At 45.7% G+C, this 22,292-nt stretch overlaps 2 protein-coding genes across 3 annotated transcripts; both read right to left on the bottom strand.

Moving 5' to 3' along the window:
- Positions 1 to 231: 231 nt before the first annotated feature.
- Positions 232 to 10,946, bottom strand: LOC104301107 (alcohol dehydrogenase class-3). Of its 2 annotated transcripts, none has more exons than XM_054163042.1 (9): positions 10,902 to 10,946; positions 7,563 to 7,664; positions 6,524 to 6,665; positions 5,850 to 5,937; positions 4,412 to 4,631; positions 3,588 to 3,848; positions 2,731 to 2,866; positions 1,673 to 1,811; positions 232 to 528 (listed from the first exon to the last, which is right to left on the bottom strand). In XM_054163042.1, exons 1-9 carry the CDS (start codon positions 10,911 to 10,913, stop codon positions 504 to 506), a joined length of 1,125 nt encoding a protein of 374 aa, XP_054019017.1. In that variant the 5' UTR covers positions 10,914 to 10,946; the 3' UTR covers positions 232 to 503. The 2 variants fall into 2 exon arrangements, with proteins under 2 accessions (XP_054019017.1, XP_054019024.1); XM_054163049.1 differs by lacking the exon at positions 10,902 to 10,946 and adding an exon at positions 9,058 to 9,121.
- Positions 10,947 to 14,445: 3,499 nt separating this feature from the next.
- On the bottom strand, positions 14,446 to 19,233 carry LOC104301110 (alcohol dehydrogenase 1-like). Its single transcript, XM_054163028.1, has 8 exons — positions 19,087 to 19,233; positions 18,067 to 18,208; positions 17,875 to 17,962; positions 17,540 to 17,759; positions 17,154 to 17,414; positions 16,725 to 16,860; positions 15,171 to 15,309; positions 14,446 to 14,561 (listed from the first exon to the last, which is right to left on the bottom strand). Exons 1-8 carry the CDS (start codon positions 19,216 to 19,218, stop codon positions 14,537 to 14,539), a joined length of 1,143 nt encoding a protein of 380 aa, XP_054019003.1. The 5' UTR covers positions 19,219 to 19,233; the 3' UTR covers positions 14,446 to 14,536.
- Between the last annotated feature and the right edge of the window lie 3,059 nt (positions 19,234 to 22,292).

Below are 22,292 nucleotides of genomic sequence, written 5' to 3'. Positions count from 1 at the left end.
TCCTAGAATAACCTTAAGGAACTTGACAGCTGTTGGGAGTTCTTGCCCCTCTCTCAGTACAGTTAAGACACATCAGTGTTGCTGCTCAACTCAGCAGTGCTTAGCAAACTGCTATTGACTCTGAAGAATGCTTTTCCTCTTGTCATGTACACACATGCTGTATAAAGTCACTAAAGGAAAACAGAGCAATCATTGTCACATTCTTACTGCTCAATAATTCCACCACTGTTTAGAAATAACCTTTTATTAAGTAGATTGAGTTAGGCACTATTGAAGTGAAGAACAAGTACAGAAAGAGAAGTTGCACAACAAGTGCTAATTATGTAACACTATTTAGTGGTTACTGAATTTTTGTTATGCAGTATTCAGTATGTTCATCCTAAATACATCATCTTCTTAGTCCCAGTGAGCTTTCATTTGCTTGATTCTACCTTCTGTCAGAAATTCCATTGTAAGAGGAGAGTTGCCATATTGCTGGCCAACTGGAAGGTCTGCATTTGGCTCTAAAGCTTTAGGACAGTTCGAATGCTTCAAATGAGAAAGAAAGAAAAAAAGAAGTTACCAATAAGTCCATTTTCTCTTGACTCTCACCTCTTCCTTTCATTGCTGAAACAGGTTTGTAACTTCCATCTCTTGTAAGAACTAGGTTACACCTATAGCATTTAATAAGGGTTAGTAATGCCTGCTTGTTTTGGTTTCTTCTCCAAGAAGGTACACTTGAAGTGGAAGCTTTTTCAAATTGCACACCAAGTTTTCAGCAGTTAGCCAGTAATACTGATCAGGAACATTAATATTTACAATATTCAATCTTTTGACTGCTTGGAGAGTTGTCCAGAACTTACATTATTACTCTCATAGGATATGCTCATGTAGGAGTAAACCACTGAAATGATACAGAAGTTTGTTACTGGGAAAGAGGATCAACTGCTGGATTTGCCATGCTTCCAGTTGTAAAAAGTACAACTGCAGTTACTGTTAACTGACTTATCTAAAACAGGAATACAGAAGATAAAGCCACTAGTCTTTTTTAGAAGAGTTCTATACATCAGTATGGATTGAGATCAAAGATGGTACTGTTTTCTTGAGATGATGCTGGGAACTATGTATCTGCAAATGAACCCAAGTATGGATAAGGAGTTGCCTGCATCAGTGGAAATACACAGGCAAAGATGTACTTTTCTACCAGAACATCACTCTTTATTTTTCTTCTTGTCTACCTGCTGATTCTTCCCTTCATCCAAAACATGTTCTTAAACAGCATGTGACCTAGTCTGCCAAGTAAGCTGGTTTCTACTTTTAAGAGGCACTGCTATAAATCTCATTCTCTAAACTCCCCTTCAGTCTCTTTTTTTGAGGAGGAATGTTTTAGCAGCGTTGGAAGCCTGAGACTGACTTGGGACCTTGATCAGCTTTAACATGCTTCTGTGTTTCCTTAAACACTGAGAAACACTTTGAACTTCAAAAAGCCTTTTTTTTAGAGGCTTTTTACTCCTGTCTGTGTTACGGCACATGCCTAGAAGCTCAGGGAAGGGTTATTTATCTCTGAACATGTGTGGTATATGTCAGCCTTTATCCTCCCTGTTTAAAACATGACAGTGGGCAGAGAACCTGTATTTGGCAGTGTCTTACCAAGAAATGTTTTATACAGATCTTTCAGTATTATGAGCATTACCTCTTTCCTGTATGCATCAGCTCAAAAGCCTCATTAATTTTGTCAAAAGGCAGGGTGTGAGTCACAAATTCATCAACCTTGATCTTTTTGGACATGTAGTCAGTCACCAGTTTTGGGACACTGTCTACGCTCTTCCAACCTGAAACACAAGAGAGCAGTCATTTGGTTTTCACTTTTCCATCTACCTCAGAAAACAAACTAACAAATACAACCCTTACACAGGCACTTGTGTGATAAACAGGAAATGGAACTGAAAGCAGTGGCATATGTTTCCTCCTCTGGGCAGGCAGTGAGTGAGGAATGCATGAGGACACACTATCCAAACACATACGTGCACTGACGCTTCACTAGGCCTTTCAGCATTCAACATCACAGCAGCCCTCAGGGAGGAAAGCATGCACAATTGTGGTGGGTTGAAAATTCCACCCAACAAAAAATTGCCAGACCAGCTCAGTTAGAAAGCAAATGATGCTACCACAACCAAGGCATCTCTTTCAGCCCCTCTATCTATCTTTATAACCTAAGTTTTGTATTACTTGGAAAAAGAACAGTGTAATAATAATGTGAAGTTTGGATACTTTAGAGAACTTAAGCAATTACTGAATCTCCAAGTTACCTGTAGCTGTAAAAGCCTCAGTGTGATTTGGGTCTGACAGCAGAAAAGGTGTATTGAGCAACTGTTTTATTTGAAAGCTCTTCATAGCATGTTCCCATGTTAGTCCCCCACTGTGCTTAGCAATTAAGCAACACAAACATTTATGTGACGTCCCATCTCCCCAAAGACCAGGTCCTTTCACCAAACCAAACCTTCACTTGGTGATAAAGCAATCCCTCCATACCATTCCTTTAGCATAGTTGTGTGCTGTCCCAAAATGCGTGATCTATCATACTGTGTTTATTTGTAGCCTGTACGTAGGAGTATCTTGTATCTTAAAAGTCAACACGGCATTTATGAATAGCTTGTCAGTAGTACATTCCTTGGACAAGCAAAAGCAAGCTGGTATGTTCTTGCCAGCTTTCACCTGCAGTTAATTATCTCCATGCCAAAAGAGAGTTACCTCCAAATGCAGTTCCTTTCCATGTCCGCCCAGTTACCAGCTGGAATGGCCGTGTGGAAATCTCCTGACCAGCAGCAGCTACTCCAACTATGACACTCACTCCCCAGCCTTTGTGGCAGGCTTCCAAGGCAGCCCTCTTCACAGATGGACAGAACAAAGCAGAGCAGGTATTGCTAATGTTTAGACTACCTAGACAGGCACAGGTTTCACTGCCTTTCCCCCAGTTACCATATTAGTATATAGGGAACAAGAAATACACTAAAAAATGCATTTACTTGTCCCTTGACTGTAAAATATTCCTTTTATATCTCTTTTCACTTCTCAAGAAGTCACTCTGAACTTGCCCTGGGAGCTGAGATAAACTGTAATCAGAGACAGTATAGACCATGTTACTGACAGGTAGTAATGCTGTTGTAATTCCTGGAAATCTACCCTTATGTTCAGTAATATTTCTGCCTTTCCAAAGGTTAAATTCATAATTTGAGGAATTGGGGAAGTAGTGAGTGGTCCTTAAGATTTGACTGTTCAATGTACAATGCATTTTATGTTTGTGGGTTGTTTTAAGTTTTCAACAGTCAGCAGATTAAAACTCTTTCAAAGAATTCCCATTACAGGAAAAAGTTTATAAGCTTTAAGTGCCATTTTCAAGCTAAGGAGTAGCATCTCCTTTCACTACATAATACAGATTGGATGTCAATTGGCCTTTTTGGTCATAGCAGTTATTACTATTTTAAAAATAAATTAGTATGGTATGCCTTCTGTAACAAGAAAGCAGCTCATTGTGCTACTCAGCTAAACAACTAAGTGGCAGGTACATATCCCCTCCCTCTAAGTACTACTGCTATGCAAACACTCACCATGACGCCAACGTTACCAATGCACTCAAATGAGTAGTCTACACCACCATCGGTCATCTCAACCAGCACCTCCTGTATGGGCTTCTTGAAGTCTTCAGGGCTAATGCACTCAGTAGCTCCAAACTCTTTGGCTTTGGCATACTTATCCTTGTTAATGTCAATGCCAATGATACGGGATGCTCCTGCTATTTTACAGCCCATAATAACAGCCAGGCCCACTCCTCCTAAACCAAAGACAGCACATGTAGAGCCAGGTTCCACCTAGGAATAAGAAAAGAGCCATGACCAACACAGAAAATTCATCCTTCCACCTGAGTGGGAAACAGGTTAAGAAGTCTGCAGTGAAAGAAATGTGGAAGAAAAGATAAATGGCTATGAGATTTTATCCCTTGCATAAGAGAAACTATACAGAAATTAAAGCCAAAACTTCTTTAGGCACCAAGCTTTTAATTTTGTTCAAAAGACTTAACTCCCATAACCTGCCCCAGAGTTGTGCACACTCACCTGCCACCTCTGTCTCACTCTGAACTTCAAACTATCAACAAGATTAAGATCAAGATCAATTGGAAAAGTAATTTCTATATAACTGGTATCAAAAGGGATGAGGAATCTTCTACCTGGATTTCCTCTAAAGGGGGATCAAGTTCTAAACTGATATGGCCTTTATGAAGAAGTTAGAAATTTTTAGTTAAATTTCATCAGCTGAGGAAGAAGAAACAGAAATTGGGCCAGCACAGTTACAGTCCTAAATCTGTGTCTAAGTTACCTGTGCACTTTGTCTCAGACAGTTACAGAGGAAAGTTCAGAGGCAACCACAGCGTTACCTTAGCAGTGTTAACAGCAGCCCCATAGCCAGTAGAGATTCCACAGCCAAGCAGGCACACTTTATCGAGTGGTGCTGCAGCATCTATCTTGGCTACGGAGATGTCAGCCACCACAGTATACTCTGAGAAGGTGCTAGTTCCCATGAAGTGGTAAATCTGCTTTCCTTTGCAGGTGAATCTGCTGGTACCATCAGGCATGAGTCCTTTCCCTTGAGTAATTCTTGAGACAAAGATGGGAAAGCACAGTTAAGTGTCTTAAGCAGTAAATACTCTCACCAAAGTGTATCCATTAAGTAGCACCAAGATGCAGTTGCATACTTGCACCATTATTTTTCAATCACTCCAGTAAACCCGGGAGTTCACAGAAATCAGGGGCTAAACTCCTGAAACTTCATGGTGGCAATTCCTCCATGGAAGCACTGAAAGAAACTGAGTTTATCTTACACTGATGTTGTCAGCTACCACTCCTCTGCCTTCACCTCCTTCAGCACACTTCCCTTGAATAGCAGCTATCAGTTATGTCCCTGGGATTTTTGTTTGGGAGAATGATTTTCAGAACAGGATCTGGAAGTTTAGCTAGGAAGCAGGTGCCAAGGGAAAACCAGCTGGGGGTAATTTTGTACTGCTTGAGAGCTTTGGTGTTGACTCCAAAGAGCTAAATTCCTTGAAGTGTTTCCCTTTAGCAGTAATTAAATATGGGGTTGGAGAATTTAGGTTTTCAAAACTATGGACACAAGCTAGCAGTTTACACCTACACATATAAGAAAATAGAGATAGACTTAAAGGCAAAGGAAGGAAGAATTACAAAGTAGTCTGTAATTGACTCCATAAACCAAGTATTTTCCAAGTCATTAAATCATAGAATCAGTAAGATTGGAAAAGACCTCAAAGATCATCAAGTCCAACCTGTTACCCAACACCTCATGACTACTAAACTGTGGCACCAAGTGCCACGTCCAATCCCCTCTTGAACACCTCCAGGGATGGTGAACTCCACCACCTCCCTGGGCAGCCCATTCCCAAAGGCTAACAACTATCTCTGTGAAGAACTTTCTCCTCATCTCGAGCCTAAACCTCCCCTGGTGCAGTTTGAGACTGTGTCCTCTTGTTCTGGTGCTGATTACCTGGGAGAAGAGACCAACCCCTTCCTGGCTACAACCTCCCTTCAGGTAGTTGCAGACAGCAACAAGGTCTCCCCTGAGCCTCCTCCAGGCTAAACAACCCCAGCTCCCTCAGCCTCTCCTCACAGGGCTTGTGCTTGAGGCCTCTCCCCAGCCTTGTTGCCCTTCTCTGGACACATTCAAGTATCTCAATGTCCTTCTTAAATTGCATCTCAAGATTTATTCTGTAAAGCTAACTCTTATCAATTACTTTTGATGACTGGAACAGATACACATTGAACAAATATACTGTGCATCAAAAAGAGAACCATACAGACCTTATCTTCTGGCACAGATTTGTTTTAGGATTCTTACAGAACTTGCATTCTCTGCACTGGGGGATGTATAGAGGGATAACAGTGTCCCCTAAGAGAAAATAAAGAAATATGTTGTGGTTAGTTATCAACCCAAGAAAGGCACTAGGAAAAAACCTAACATTATTGAAGCCATTTTCATGGCTTTTATGTGAGCTTTGTGTATGACAAAACATTTATGGTATAAAGTAGCATTGTTTAGAGAAAGTGATAGGTAAAACACTTTTCTCATGTTTGACCAGACAACCAATTAAAATTTCATCATTCTAGAACAAATAAATGCCAGTGTAACACAAACCCACCCCCAAGCACCAGTGAGAAACATGATTAAACATTTTTAAGCCCTTTGACAGGTAACAACTATCATGTGAAAAAAACCCCAAACAAAAAACCAAAAGCAGCAACCAGTGTAATTATACTGATCCATTTCCGAGTGAGAAATTGGTGTGCTGGGCTCTTACAAGCATTAAACCAAGAGCACGCTGAATAGATTAGTGTTGTGCCTCACAGACATCCCAGAGTAAGACATTATACTCGCTCCTGCTCTACAGCATTGCAGTGGCCCCATTCGACAGTGAACCATGTAGCAAAATAACATTTCTTAGGAAGGCAGAAAGCTTGTAAAATATTTTTTTTACCTGGCTTTACTTTGGTAACTCCTTCCCCAACACTTTCTACAATTCCTGCTCCTTCATGACCCAAGATCACAGGGAAACATCCTTCAGGATCAGCACCACTCAGAGTATAGGCATCAGTGTGACAGACAGCAGTGGCAACTATCTGTGAAGAAATACAAAACCTGAGGCATGCAGAAGAAGAGAACAGTAGCACACATCTCATATTCTCTTTGGTCAGACATTTGAAACCCACAAGACAGATTTGCCAATCTTGGCAGCATTTGTGATATGGTTAACACACTTTCCACTCCCAGCAAGGCACGGGGTGCCAAGGCAAGGCACATTTTTTTGCTTTGCAAAAGTGAAGTCATGATAGTACATATTTTCTCATTTCCATCAACTCCATTCTGACACTGAGATGGGTAGAAGATGACATCTGGTTTCCCAAAGCTAGAAATCAGTACTCTTGCTTATCTCAGAGTAGGTTGGCATTTTGGATTTGAAATAAGTTAGTCTCTCCAAGGTAAAATGATCAGAGAGACCACACAGAGTTCTCAGCACTAAATAAATTAAGGCTTTAGCACCAAGGAGATAAATTTCATCTTAATGTACACTTCTTGGCAGATATGGCCTACTGGAAAGTCCTGACCAAATCAGGAGCTTGGATATGGAGAATCCAAGAGACCACAGCTGAGCAGCCAGTAACTTGTGGCCTCACTGAAGTAAAACCCAGCTTGTCACACAGCTGCAGCACGTCACAAACTACTGGGCTTCAAACAAGACCAAGGTAGTCCTAGCTCAGATGTTTTGAGGGACCTTAATCTGTAATGACTGGAACTGATCCCCAAGACTAGTCATGACTGAAGTGAGACCAGTAGAAATTAGTGTTTTTCATAAACAGATGATCTAAGTACCAGAGTTTTCTTCATTGCAAAGCCAGCTGAGATACTAATGAACTAATACTGTCCATTCAGAAGACTGCTAGTAAACAAACCATTCAGCTTTAATACTTAAGTCTCCCAAAATACAATGCATACAGTCATACAGTTGTTTTAATTACCTTGATACGAACTTCATGAGCTTTTGGTGGAGCAACCTCCACCTCCTCAAGAGAGAGGGGTTTACCTGCTTCCCAGGCAACAGCAGCCTTGCATTTAATAACCTAAAAGACAACAACAACAAAGAGGACATCTGTTGTATGGCTCATTAAAAGTAATTCTTGTTCAACCAAATGAGAAAATGAGAGAAACACTACTGGCTTTTGGAAAGAATCCCAGATCTGAAATTCATCATTTCAACACAGAGGTTTAATTGCCCTACATTTGCTTTCAGGAAGTTAAATAACAATAAATGGAGATCTAAAATTTGGATGCCATTATCAAAAAATGTAATAAAGCCAGGAGTGCTTAGGAGATACTCAAATGCTGCAGTGAAATGAGCAACAGGAGGGAAAAGATTGCAAAACAAAAATGGTGGGTTTAAAACAAGAGATGGGCGCTCATCTCAGATGTGCTCCTTTGAGTGTTCAAAGTTAACAGCAAGCTGGAGGTCACATAATGGTCTAAGGCCCACATCAAGAGGGAATTTCTTGTTCCTTATCAGATGGCTTCTGAGTATGATTTTGGCAAGGAGATGTGTGCTCTTGCACAAAGCCCTCCAGTGATGATGCACAGGGATCAGAGAGGTTTTACTGTATGGTTATTATCTGTTGAGTGATTGTGCACTGACACTCTGGCAGAGCCTGTGTGCATTACAAAGTACACATTCACTGCTCTCAGCAGCATGACAAATTCTGCTCTGGAACCACACCTATATATCCCAGAAAGTTTTTCAAGGCAAATGGTGCAGAGCCTGGAGAGAGCAGGATTTGTGGAGCTGTACCTGTTTGATAGGATTGGGTTTACATCTGTGCAGATGACTGGGGAAATCAGCTGACACTACAGCCACACAATCCAGAGCAGCTTCAGGCGCTGCAAGGCTAAGCATCTGAAGTAGCCTTCAAGTTCAGTTTTACAAAGCATGGCCTTCAGGAGAAACAGGGCATCAAATAATCTGAATTTTGTTTTCTGACAGACACAGAAAGTGTGATATGGAATACCTGCCTGCAGGGCATGCAGATGAGCTGTGAAATCAAATTCAAAACCTAATTACATAAAACCTGACAGGGAATGCTGTCACACACTAGATTGCTTTGGAAGACATCCTTTTGCAATCTATTCCAGAATAGCAACCGTGTATTTTGGTTTATATTTGGGTTATATTCAGTTACACTATAAAAGTTACACTGACTTTTTTTTCTATGCAAACAAGGTCTAAGCCACTGCTATGACGGTTGGAGATAGTAAGCATTTCATAGCATGCACTATAAACCACAAGAAAATGATGAATTTTTTTGTGTTCAAACTAGCTGCAGTGTTCCTGTGGAATCACTGCAATGGGATTCATGTAAATTCCAAAGAGCAGACACAGTCATCCAGCCTTCCTGAAATTTCACTGCCTGGAGGGAAAAATGGCGCCAAGACCACTTGTTAGGCTTGCCAACTCTGGTCACTCACCTGCATGTGTAGAAGAAAATAGTTTATGACTTTCTGCAGTACTTTTGTGCAATTAATAGTACTGGAGTCAGCCAGAACCAGCTAACGCCATCGCTGTACTGTAATAGCAGAACTGCAGACATTCACCTCGGCTTAAACTTGCTAAAATAGATGCTGCCGACCCTAAAAGCCCTGATGCTGTCTAACAGGTAACAGGCACCCACTCCTACAGCCAGCAGGGTCCTAGATCAGGCAGAAACCACCTTAACCCAGAACCTCTTGCCTTGGTTTTTATTACCAGGCTAAAGACTACAAAAGTGCACTAAACGTAACATAGTAAGTGACCGGAGCGGCAGCATGGGCATTCAGGCATGATTTCTAAACATACCAAAGATTTTGCAAGAAAATGTAAGTCAAGGCACAAAGTGCAAGTGAAGCTATCATTTGATAAATCATTTACTGGTTTTCAATCCATCCCTCATCCTCCCATCATGAAGTCACTTGTTCTCACATAGGAGACTGAGCAATCCGGAAACTTTGATTTCCACAAGCTTGCTGAAGCACAGGATTAAAGAGGGGAGAAAATTCTCCTTATGGGCTAAATTCTAATCTTCCTAAAATGAATGTTATGCATCTGGGAGCACGTTTTGAAAGTGACTTCTGATTCTGAAGCTTTTAAAGAAGCTGGCTTTTGAAACTGCAGTCAGCTCACAGAGCCACAAAAGCCCCTGGACTACTCAGAGAGTATCAGAAAAGCCCCATCTTCTGACGTTTCCATATCCAAAACCTCCTGCTGTTGCTTTGCTTAAGATCCTATAGCTAACAACCGGAAAAGAACCCCCAACTTTCACCAGTTCTTAATGCTCTATTAACAGATTAGCACAAGAACACAACTGCTGCCCTGCTTATTGCTGCACGCTCAATCAGCCACCCAGTTCAAGAGGAAATTAAGCAGCTGCTCCAAAACTGCTGCGGGCCTGGACCAGCCTAGATGCTGAAGGCAAAGTGAGAGCACCCAGCCTGGCTTGGACCCAGGGCCACTGAACAAATGCCCTGAAACTAACGCAGTAGTACATAGTTTTGAGAGCAATCAGAGTCCAGCTGTACTGAAAAGACTGGCCAAGGTGCTGGACAGCAAGCCTCAAGGATCACGCTTGTTGCAGAGGCATCTTCCCAAACACGCACCGATTCTTTCTTGCACCCAAGTCAGAGGGAGAAAATGCACAGGGTGAACCGTCCTTGCCATTACCCACCCATCCCTGCTGACAGCTCCTTACTGCCCTGCGGTAACGCAATATGCACCGAGGAGCCATCACCTTCCCAGCCCTCTGCTCTACGGACATCTCTTTGCCCCTTCTTCACGCTCATGAAGTCACATCTGCCTAAAGCCCGCAGGAACCACGCAAGCTCAAGGTCTCCTGCTCGTTCTTCCAGCACCGTGACCAACAAGCGGTCTAAGCACACAAACGGAACCTTCAGATTCAGAAAACGTGCGCGGACGGGGGGACCGCCGTAAGGCACTGCGGGGAGCCATGCATGTGGTTTTGTCCCTGCTCCTGCAGATGCTTACAGCAGGGCTCCCATCCCCGTCAGTAAGGGCGCGGACTACCGCTGCACATCCTTACAGGAGTAAGGAGACCCCACGCCAACCCCTGCGCCCCCACTTCCGCTACCACTGCGGCACTGAGGAGGGAGCAAATCAAACCACAAAGGCCCACAAGCGCTGGCTCCGAAGTGCCTCCCACCACCTTCCGCCCACCCGGTCCGAGGGACAGCAGGGATCGCCCGCCTCAGCACCTCCCGCCCCATGGACCCCACGGCGGACCGCGGGCCCCGCGGAACGGCCGCGCGCTGTGACGCCTCACCCCGCTCGCCATGGCGCAGGGATACCGCGGCCCGGCCTAGCCTCTCCCGGCACGCGTCCGCCGGCGCGTGCGCGCTGCGTCTCCGCACCGCGCGGGGGTGGAGCTGCCGTGAGGGGAAAGGGAGGCGGGAGGGGGTGGCGGGTTGTAGAGCTACCAAAGGGGGCTCTGTCCTGATCGCTCTTATTCCCCGCCGGGATGGCGGGGCCGGAGCGCAAGCAGGGGAAGGTGTTGTTCTCCCCGCAAACGCCGCTGCGGGGGAAGACCTGGGATAACGGTGAGCAGGTATCAGCAGCGGATGCTTGAGTGTAGCGCTCTTCTCGTGGGGCATTGCTCTCAGAGAATCACAGAAGGTAGGGGTTGAAAGGGCCTTCTGGATGTCATCTATTCTAACCACCCTGCTGAAGCAGCATCGCTTACAGTAAATCACACCAGAACACATTCGGATGGGTTTTGAATGTCTCCAGAGGTGGAGACTCAAAAAGGCCTTTTTGAATTCTGATTTGTTCCCTACATTTGCCTGTGGAGGACTGGAGGAAGCTACTACTATAGCATCCAAAAGAAATTCCTGTCGTGGCCCACGTCAGCGTCAATTAACTTCTGTGAATTACAAATGCAGCTGTCTGAAGGGTGGAGGACTTTGAAAAGATGGAAACTGACATCAAATGCTCAAAGCTGGTTGATACTTCCTTGGACAATTCCTATTTAACATAACGGGGTTGTGAATAAAAATATACATTTAGAATATTATCTAATAATTAAAGAAATGGCTGGTTCCAAAGGAAAAGCTTCAGAAGTAATTTCCCTAATTAATCCTGGTGGTGGAGTTGCCATCATTGGAGGTGTTTAGGAGGAGACTTGATGGGGTGCTTGGTTTAGTTGATTAGGTGGTGTTGGATGATAGGTTGGACACAATGATCTTGAAGGTCTCTTCCAACCTGGCCTGGTTCGGTTCGGTTCTATTCTATTCTATTCTATTCTATTCTATTCTATTCTATTCTATTCTATAATACTGAAGTATACCAAAGCAAAATAACTTATCAAATCAATGGCCTGTGTTGATTAGATGTATTCAAAATAAGTATGAAAGTGGCCATAACAGTTTTACTGTAGCATTAAGTAATTTGCAGAATTTTGTGGTTGAAGTTCTCAGGTTTTTGCTTTCACTAAAAATCAAATAAACCACAAAAAGCTGATCTTTTATCACAGAAGCATAGAAATGTTCAGGTTGGAAAAGACCCTCAGGATCACCAAGTCCAACCCAGAACCCTACTCTACAAGGGTCGCCCCTAAACTATACCCCCAAGCACCACATCCAAAACGCCTTTAAACACATCCAGGCTTGGGGACTCAACCACCTCCCTGGGCAGCACATTCCAATGCCTGACCACTCTTTTTGTGAGAATTTTTTACTTGGTGTCCTGTACTAGTGTTTTATGCAAGTGATAAAGTGCAACTAGTCAAGACCTCACCCTAAAGAACTCAATGCAAAAATTTACTTTGACATAGGTGTTGTCATTAAGCACTCATGAACTATAATACTCTAGATGCCAGTGCCCATGGACAGCCATGGCAATGTGACTTGCTCTCAAGTGATGCTTCTGACAGCCTCTATTCCAAACAGAAACCTACAACAACAGATACACCTCTCTTTCTATATGACAAGACTGCAAGTCTGAAGCATTCCCAGGAAATTTAGCACAATTATTCAGATTAATTTTGGTTTTCTAGCAGCAAATTCATGCCTGAGACTTTGGAGATAACTGCAGGGTACTCAACAAATAGATTTGAAATTACTTCCCTATTCTAAGAAGCCAAGAATGCCCTTATTGTTAACAATCTTTTCTACTGACTTCTAAGTTATTTCTCAGGGCCACAGTGTAGTTAGTACCAGCCTATGGCACCAAAGGAAGATCCCTTTTCCTCTGGTCCAGTTCCTGGGTCACCCATAATCAGCATGTCTAAACCTAACCACTTGCAGCTTGAGGCCATTCCCTCTTGTTTTATCACTACTTACCTGTTGAGAAGAGACCAGCACCAACCTCTCCACAATGTCCTTTCAGGTGTAGAGAGTGATGAGGTCTCCCCTCAGCTTCCTCTTTTTCAAACTGAACAGTCCCAGCTCCTTCAGTTGCTCTTCCTAAGATTTATTCTCCAGGCCCTTCCCCAGCTCTGTTGCCCTCCTCTGCACTGGCTCTCTAATTATCTGCTGGCATTTGAAGTCCTGCCCAGTTAGTGATCATTATGGAAGGGACAGGAGAATCTCCAAGTTTCTGGAAAGCTAGCAGTAACTCTTTGCCAGCTGGAGGAGAGGGCAGTTGAGCATTGCCCCACTGGCACTCACTGGATTGTGGCTGGTAGCTGAGTGTAGCAATGAGGATGCAGAACACCCTGCTGAGTTGGCAGCTGCACACATTCTGTGCCCATATGCAATGCTGTGCACAGGGCAAACAAACATAGGCCATGGGTGTCTGCTGCAGGCCTGTGCTTGAGCCCTGCAGAGATCCAGCCCTTCCATCTTGTCCAGAAACAGCTCGTCAGTGTGTTTTGAAATAATCTTTAAAGTGCAAGGACATTTGACTTAAGGCAGAGTTATTGTAGAACAAATTGTCCTTCATCTGGGGTTAGATTTTGTCCCAATCCTCCACAAATCTATTACATTTATTACGGAGTTATGAGGCTAATGGATTCCTTGTGTTGAGATTTGATGTTAGTATGAAATTAAGGTTGTACAGAAACACCTGCAATATTAGGGAAACATTGTTTATGGGGAGGAACTTCTTGTAGTGTTTCTCAGTAGGGAGGTGCTAGAGCTCAGTTCAGACATTCAGTGAGTAATTTTGGTGATTACTCATAGCAGAGCAGCAGTCTGTTTGGTTTATGCTTAAAGAGCAGACAAGAGACATGTCAGTAACTTCTATAGCAGGGCACAGAGAGCCTGGTGTGCAGAAACTATTGTAAATTGGCAGACAAAATAGAAGTTGTTAACCTTGGATAGCTCAGTTGTGTGTTCATGATATGCTGTGCAATTGTTGATTGTGGTGAGGTTGCAGAAGTTCAAAGGGCTATAGACTTGGGTAGAGCTACCCAGAAGAGGTCAAAAGGCATTACAGTGCTATGAGTCCAATGTTCCAGACCACAAGAAGGGTCTGTTTAGCAGAAGGGCTGGCTCATGGTGGCAGTCCTGTTCTCTAGGGAAGATTATGCACAGTTGTGCAGTAATGTTCTGTGGGACTTGGGTGATGGAAGTAAGTTAAAAGTACACCAGCATTTGCAAAAATGGAACCACATCCATGTCTGTGTGTCTGAGCATAACATGAAGTTGCAAGGAAACATTAGATGGAAGCACATGGGGTATGAGAAAGAGCTCCTCCTGCCCCCTGGGGCCTCTGTCAGTTCAGTGCACTACACGGGACAAGTTTGACCGAAACCCTTTATTGGCTAAAGCATTTCTGAGGAGCGGTGTCCCTGTGTGTCTCAGCCAGGCACAGGAGCACTGGCAGCGGGATCAGTGCCAGCATGTTCCTCACCCTCATCTCCTTGCACCCCACAAAATGATGTGCTGGGCAAGAAGGGCCCAATCCAGGAGAGTATCTGCTGCATCGGTGCCTGAACTCAGCCTCCCGTGGCTGCATCCTTCAGAAGAGCAGGACGGTGCGAATGCTGAAACATGGAAGGAAGAGGAGGGGATTTGAGTGTAGTGGCTGGGAGTGTTCAGGAGCAGGCAGTGGGGCAGGCAGGTGTGCCTCAGGACAGGCCAACTTCTTTCTCATCCCTGACTCAGCTGCATGGGTCATACAGCAATGGGGCAGGCTCAAATCCTGCTGAAGGGAACACCTCAGCAGCTGAGCCTCCACAAAGCTCATGTGCTGCTGCTGCTGCTGTAAGAAACATTCTTCCTTCCTTTGGCTTTTATGCTGTTGTTGCCAAGGCTGCCCCTTACTCCTTGACTCTGTTGCCTGTCCTGTGCTTTGAAACAGTGCCCTGCCATGTGGTGCCTAAGGGCTTGTGCTGCCTTCGGTGCAGTGCTGGGGCTGTGCTCTGCTGAGCTGAAGCATGAGCAGGAGCGTTTCCTGTGCTGAGTGTGGGCTCTTTGCTCTGGGTTATGGCAAATCCTCCTTACACAGGGCTCTTGTTCCTGCTTCCTCCCAAGGCTTGGATGCTTTCTGAGAAGGCATGCTGCATGGCCTGCCTTGCAGAGTGTTTGGGCTGTTTGAATTGTAGGTGGAGGTGGCCTTTGCTGTCCCTCCCTCCTGCTGGTCAGGGTCTCACCTTTTTCCTGCACGTAACAACTCCAGTCCCTCGTTGACTTTAGGGAAGGGCAGCGTGTGGGTGATTAGCACATCCAAGTTGAATTTCTTCTCCAAATAGCTGGAAACTAATTTGGTGGCAGAATCTCTCATCTTCCACCCTAGAAAGAGGAGAGAGCAGCTACAGTGCATTACAGGGGAAATGCTGTTTGGGTAAGGCAGTGTTGCTGTCAAAGTTGGGACTGATAAGCAGTTCATAGAATCATAAAATCATAGAATTGTCAGGGTTGGAAGGGACCTCAAGGATCATCCAGTTCCAACCTCCTGCCACAGGCAGGGACACCTCACACTACATCAGGTTGCTCAGAGCCACATCCAGCCTGGCCTTAAAAACCTCCAGGGATGAGGCTTCCACCACCTCCCTGGGCAGCCTGTTGCAGTGCCTCACCACCCTCATGGGGAAGAGCTTCTTCCTAACATCCAGTCTGAATCTACCCACTTCTAATTTTGTTCATTCCCCTTAGTCCTACCATTACCTGACACCCTAAAAAGTCCCTCACCAGCTTCCCTGTAGGCCCCCTTCAGATACTGGAAGGTCACAATTAGGTCTCCTTAGAGCCTTCTGTCCTCCTTAGAGCAAACTGTCTCAGTCTGTCTCCATAGGAAAGGAGCTCCAGCTCACTGATCATACTCATGGCCCTTCTCTGGACACATTCCAGCACATCCATATCTTTCTTGTCATAGGGGCTCCAGAACTGGACACAGTATGCTTGATCAGAAGAAGTACAATTATTTCTATTATTATGGCACTTGCTCTAGCACCCACAGGAAACATAGGCCAGTGCAATCAGCCAGAAGGAAGTGTCACAAAACTCAAAAATCTCATAATCAGCCTGTTTGAAAGCATGGCAATCACCTAGCACAGTATTAGATGAACAGAGTAGCTTATGTTGTGAAAGGGCCATGCTAGCAAGCTGAAAAACTGTCAGCTGAGTCATATCAATATCAGTTCACAGAATAATGAATTCTACACTGTAGCTACACACTCCCTCTCTGACACTGAGCTACTGCCAAGAGAGTCTCTTCAGCTCACAGACAGGGATCTCTAACAGAACCACATTGGTCATAACCGAGGGTGGAAAGAATATTGAATGAAAAAAACCTCCAATGCTATTTCTGGTGTCTGGTGGTTGTGAGATGTATTCCTCTCCTTGGAATGAGAGTGGGTTAGCACAGACAGTTGTGTCTGTGTTGCACTGTATGAAACAGTAACAGGCTTATTAGCATGCTTCATGCCTGTACAATGGAAATGCAGTGCTCTTAGTTGGTTTTGTTTGTCTCAAAAGCCCTCTCAAAGAGACTTCTTGGGACACTGGAAACTGGAAGTATTCTTGGTGTGCCAGAGCTCAGTGAGATATGACTATGGGGGAAAGTATCTTTTGTGCTAGAGTTGAAGCTGCAGCTCAGATGGGAAAACTCAAGGGGCTAGTTATTCATGTGTTCCACAGATACTTGGAAATCAGTATCTGGAAAGGTAAAAGCTGAGATGTCAGAAGTGTTCCCCTAAGTTTCATACCTCCAAGCATAGACCCTTTCCATGCACGCCCACTCAGCAGAAGCATAGGATCGATCGAAAGCAGTGAACCAGCTTTCTGTACCCCAACCATTATGCATGTGCCAGTGCTCACATTGCAGGAAGTCATGGCAGCAGCCTGATGGGACAGATAGGTGAGTTAGAGAAGGTGCTGTTGAATTTGTCAGGCAGGCATTATTTCTGTGCAGGCATCTGCCCCTCCCTGAGCATCTGAAGACACAGACTCCCTTGTGCAGGAGATATGGAGTGCTCAGTGTCTGTTTTGCAGCTTGTCTGTTGCTTCCTCCCAAAGACAAACTATCCTTCCAAGCGTGTGCCCAGCAGTGCAGGCAGTAAGCCCACCTGAGTTTTGCCCTGATGGGAGCCTGTGAAAGCAGTGACAGGGAGGACACACGCTAAAGTGCCACCTACCAAGGTCTCTTGTTTCCCAACAGCCTCAAAGGTGTAGTCTGCACCATAGCCTGTCATCTCAATGAGCACCTCGTGGATGGGTTTCTTGAAGTCTTGAGGGCTGATGCAGTCGGTGGCTCCCAGCTCCTTGGCCTTGGCAAACTTGTCCTTGTTGATATCAACGGCAATGATGCGGGAAGCTCCGGCTGCCTTGCAGCCCATGACAACAGAGAGGCCAACTCCTCCCAGGCCAAAGACAGCGCAGGTGGAGCCTGGTTTTACCTGCACAACATGGGGTCCTGTGAGTGTCCAGCAGCAGGAGGAGGAGGTTGGTGAGAGTTGCACAGGGCGGTGAGGGGGTGAGTGTGGCTGTGGGATGCTTTTCCTGGTCATGCCTGAATACCAACCTTGGCAGTGTTGATGGCAGCCCCATATCCTGTGGAAAACCCACAAGCAAGCAAGCAGACTTTGTCTAGAGGTGCAGCAGCATCGATCTTGGCAACAGCATAGTCTGGGACCACAGTGTATTCTGCAAAGGTGCTGACCCACATGAAGTGGTGGATCTGCTTCCCTTTGCAAGTGAACCGAGTGGTCTTGTCAGGTAGCACACACTGTGATTCATGGAAGCTGTTGGGAGGTAGAAGCACTGCTTTTTCATCCAGTAAAGCACCTGTGGGGGTGTCAGACTTACTGAGAGACAGCTGACCCAATTTAGGTGTAGGGGGAGGCAGAGCAAACTCACTGAGCCTTCAGGCAGAAGTTGGACTCAGGATTCAGGCAGAAGATGCATTTTCCACATTGAGGAACACAAAAGAGAAGGACTTTGTCACCTGGAATAATGAACATCCTGCAGTAGGTCTCTGTCCCTGGGCAGACCCTGAACAGCTGTTGTAGAGCTGAATCCTGGGTATGTATTTGTGCATGGTTCTGTTACCTGGTTTCACAGAGGTCACTCCTTCTCCAATGCTTTCCACAAGCCCTGCTCCTTCATGACCTGGGATAACTGGGAAATCTATATTGGCAATGCCACCTTCCCTAAGGATTTCATCTGAGTGACAGATGCCAGTTGCCACCATCTGTTTGGAGAGGAAAGAGTAGGTGATCTCTGACCTCTGCTGAGCTCACTTTGTGGCAGTAATTTTCACAGGGCTGTTATGATCCCCACCACCACTGGTTCTGCCACCCCAGGCCACTATACCCAGGACAGGCTTTCTCTTCCGCTGACACAGAATGCTTCAAGTGCCTTTCCTCTGCGCTGTGCTGTAGGGGCAGGAGATTAGTTTGTGGAGTGTCTCTGGCTCCCAGATTTCTGGGAAAGGAGAATCCCAGGTGCTTGTGCCTGAAAGAGCCTGGCATAACAGAGCAGGAAAGAGTACTTTGTTGTGCTGTGCTCAGGTGTGCCACAGAGTCTGTTAATCATGTGAAGACTGTCCTTTTCTGATGACCTGAGCAGGGCCACTGCTGAGAGCTATGGGATGTTTGGGATGAGTAGTCCAAAGGTATGACATGGCTGCTGGTGTGCAGCAGCAACAAGCTGTGTCAGAGCCCTGCAGTGCTATCCACAGGCTGGAATCTTTTTTTCTAACAGCAGTCCCAAAGTTTGAGTGTCAGGGATGATCTGATTTTGTTGTTGCCCAGGATCTAGTCATGTTCCTGAAGGATGAGGTTCTCTAGAGCTTCCCACTCCCTTACCTTTGATGACACAGTGAAATGTGCAGCTAAGTGATGTGTGAGACCAAGAAGCATCATAAGCTATGAGCATTTACCATGGAGGGCTTCCTTCATAGGTTTAGATGGGTAGAGAAAGAGGGTTAAAAATGCTCTCACTCTGGTGCTGAGAACCTGCTACCAACAGGCATTGGTAACACCAGTCCCTGCCAGGTGCATTCAAGGTACAGCCACAAGAAGAGGAATTCCCAGCAGGGAGACGAGAAACAGTGAAATTTGTTTTTACCTTGACACGGACTTCACCTGCCTTTGGGGGTGCAACCTCCACTTCCTCCACAGAGAGTGGTTTGCCCACGGCCCAGGCAACAGCAGCTTTGCATCTGATCACCTGGAAGCAACAGAGGCAATTACACTGCATGGGATGTTTGCCTGTGGAGCATGCAGAGGGACAGTCAGTTGCCTAACAGAGAGCTGCAGGAACTCAGGGGTTCTCAGCTGTTCACCAAGCCAAGTGATGTTCAGTAAACACTTGCCTGCTTGAAGGTGAGAGGAAACACCAGTGGTGCTTTGTCACACAAAGAGTATGAGACATACCCTTAGGGGATTTGGGGGTTTTCATGGCTGTGGGCTTTTCCTGATGTCATCACATGTTGATAGATAGATTGTGCTGTGATGGGCAGCGTGGAGCCTACCTAGTGGCAATGCCTAGTAAGAGCTTTGTTGGTGGTCTTGTAAGACAGTGGCCTGAGGTACCTAGGATGGGTTAAGGAATGCTTCCCATCTGGCTGACTGCTGAATAATTTTTCCCTTGCCAAAGAAAGAATTTGTGTGTGGCATGACCCAAACCATGATCCCATCAATCCAAAGCTGTTTTGACCTCAGCAAAATTGTGCTTGCAGCTTGGAAAGGGACAAGGAAGAACAGAGGAGGTGAATAGCTGCAAGAGGGCACCTGTGAAGAGTTGTGCTTTCCTGCCAAAGCAGGAGCACAGAGCAGGGCTGAGCAGGGGGGGCTCTCCAGAGCAGCAGGGTGTGGAATTTCCATTGCTGAGCTGAGAGGCAGAGCAGGAGAGGAATGCAGTGCCTAAGGCAGGTCTTGACAGGTGTGATGGTCTGGAAGCAGCAGCTGATGTAATTCAAAGGGGTTTGGTCAGCTGGGGAATGAGGTGAGAGGAAAGAGGGTGCACAGCAGAGGTGTGGAGGCTGAGCCATTTTCAGAACATTTGCCCAGGAGCAAGCAACCTTGAAAAGGAATATGGGAAACACCTTGTCCTTACTTTTCCTGCAGTGGCCATGTGGTCTCAGCCGAGCTTCTGCCGTTTCTGCAGCAGGCTGGATGGAGGGAAGCTGTCACTCGTCTGGCTGGTGCTCTGAGTTGCAAAACAGCACAGCTGTGGAGGTGGAGCACTCTGCCTACAGCTAAAGATTGAGGCAGGGTGCATGAAGGGAGTCCTGCTGTGGAACTGTGACCAGAGAGCTCAGAGCTGTGGTTAATATCTGCGTTGAGAGTGGGGGAGTAGCAGGTTGAAGTCCATGAGGGAGGCTTTCATTGGTGGCTCTGCATTTAGGCCATGCCCTGCCTTCCCTGCAAGAAAAGCACAGAGAGCTCAGCAAGATCTTTCCTTGTTGCTTGCTTCCAGCATGTGTGGATGGAGGAGAGTGGCATCACAGTGCTCTGTGATGTGGTTTCTGAGGGTCTGTGCTAGCTTCAGTGCAGTGCTGGGGCAGTGGAATCTCTGCTGAGCTGAACATACCTAATGAGCAGTACAGTGTAGATTTGATTGCTTGATAAGTTGTCTCTTTCTTGCAATGGTAAGGCTAAAAGCATCACAGATTTTGGTCACTCTTGTTTTCTCATAGACGACTTTTGGACTGAGCAACTGTTACCTTGGAAAGACTACCTCTCAATTTTCGTTTCTGACCATGACAATATATGGGACAGAACATTCCTCTGCTGAGCTGAACCCTGAGCAGGTGGGCTCATCTCTCTGGGTTATGACAGATCCTCCATGCACATTGGTCTTGTCTCCACTTCCCCAAAAGTCCTGGATTAATCTGGGGGTAGAGTTTCTCATCTTATAACCTAGTAAGAGGAGAATGCCCCTGCAGTGAATTATACGGGAAATGTTGTTTCGGTAACGTAGTGTTGCTGGAATGTCAGGGCTGAGGACCAGTTTTGGTGCCTGGTTCTTGTGAGACATACTCATCTCCTTGGAATGAGAGTTGGGTTTGCATCAATAGTTGTGTGTATGGTAGCTGTATGAAACAGTTACAGGCTTATTAGCGTGTTTCATGCCTATGTAATACAATGGAAATGCAATGCACTTGGTTTTGTTTGTCTTGAAAGCTTGCCCTTTCAAAGAGATTTCCCTGGGATGATGCCAATCTGGAAATAATTCTTGGTTACCAAAAGATTAGTAAATTCCACCACCATCACAGTAAAGAACTTCTTCCTAATGTCCAATCTAAATCTCCCCTTCCCTAGTTTAAAACCCCTTGTCCTGTGTCCTGTTTCTACATGCTCTTGTAAAGAGTCTCTCAGCATCTTTCTTGTATTAAACAAGAATTATGAAAGTGACGGTGGCAGTTTTGTTGTAGAGACACATGGCACTGGGATAATGAAATATTTTTAATGTTTTAGGTGTGGACATAAGTCACTCTGTGAATTTCACAGGTAAAGTTATCAGGTATTTGCTTTCGCTGAAAATCAAGTAAGCCACAAAAAGCTGATCTTTTATGTGCTGATTCAACTATGTTGGATGGCCAAGGGATCAGGCCCAGCCAGCATGGATTTAGGAAGGGCAGGTCCTGCCTGACCAGCCTGATCTCCTTCTATGTTCAGGTGACTGCCTGGTAGATGTGGGGCAGGCTGTGGATGTAGTCTACCTGGACTTCAGCAAGGCCTTTGACACTGTCCCCCACAGCAAACTCCTGGCCAAGCTGTCAGCCCATGGCTTGGATGGGAGCACACTGCATTGGGTTAGGAACTGGCTGGAGGGCCTGGCCCAGAGAGTGGTGGTGAATGGTGCCACGTCCAGCTGGCAGCCAGTCACTAGTGGTGTGCCCCAGGGATCAGTGCTGGGCCCCATGCTCTTTAGCATCATTGTTGATGATCTGGATGAGGGCATTGAGTCCATCATCAGTAAATTTACAGATGACACCAAGCTGGGGGCAGGAGTTGATCTGCTGGAGGGTAGAGAGGCTCTGCAGAGGGACCTCGACAGGCTGGGCAGATGGGCAGAGTCCAAGGGCATGAGATTTAACACATCCAAGTGCCGGGTTCTGCACATTGGCCACAGCAATCCCTTGCAGTGCTACAGGCTGGGGTCAGAATGGCTGGAGAGCAGTCAGGCTGAGAGGGACCTGGGGGTGCTGGTTGATGGTAGGCTGAACATGAGCCTGCAGTGTGCCCAGGTGGCCAAGAGGACCAATGTCATCCTGGCCTGTATCAGGAACAGTGTGGCCAGCAGGAGCAGGGAAGTCATTGTGCCCC

Source organism: Dryobates pubescens, chromosome 1, assembly GCF_014839835.1.
Source record: "Dryobates pubescens isolate bDryPub1 chromosome 1, bDryPub1.pri, whole genome shotgun sequence".
In the NCBI taxonomy this organism is placed as follows: Eukaryota; Metazoa; Chordata; class Aves; order Piciformes; family Picidae; genus Dryobates; species Dryobates pubescens.
The sequence above is the reverse complement of the archived record's forward strand: the minus strand, read 5'-3'. Positions and strand labels throughout refer to the sequence as shown.

Bases quoted from the DNA above. Each gene is read 5' to 3' on its own strand.
- LOC104301107 (XM_054163042.1), bottom strand. The intron at 2,867-3,587 runs GTGAGTGTTTGC...CCATCTGTGAAG, and splicing joins TTGGTAACGTTGGCGTCATG to AGGGCTGCCTTGGAAGCCTG. The intron at 1,812-2,730 runs GTAACTCTCTTT...CTTGTGTTTCAG, and splicing joins GAAAGGAACTGCATTTGGAG to GTTGGAAGAGCGTAGACAGT.
- LOC104301110 (XM_054163028.1), bottom strand. From the start codon at position 19,218: ATGCAGTGTAATTGCCTCTGTTGCTTCCAGGTGATCAGATGCAAAGCT. The intron at 18,209-19,086 runs GTAAAAACAAAT...CTCTCCAAACAG, and splicing joins CAGGTGAAGTCCGTGTCAAG to ATGGTGGCAACTGGCATCTG. The intron at 17,415-17,539 runs GTTGGTATTCAG...CATGTTGTGCAG, and splicing joins CTGCCATCAACACTGCCAAG to GTAAAACCAGGCTCCACCTG.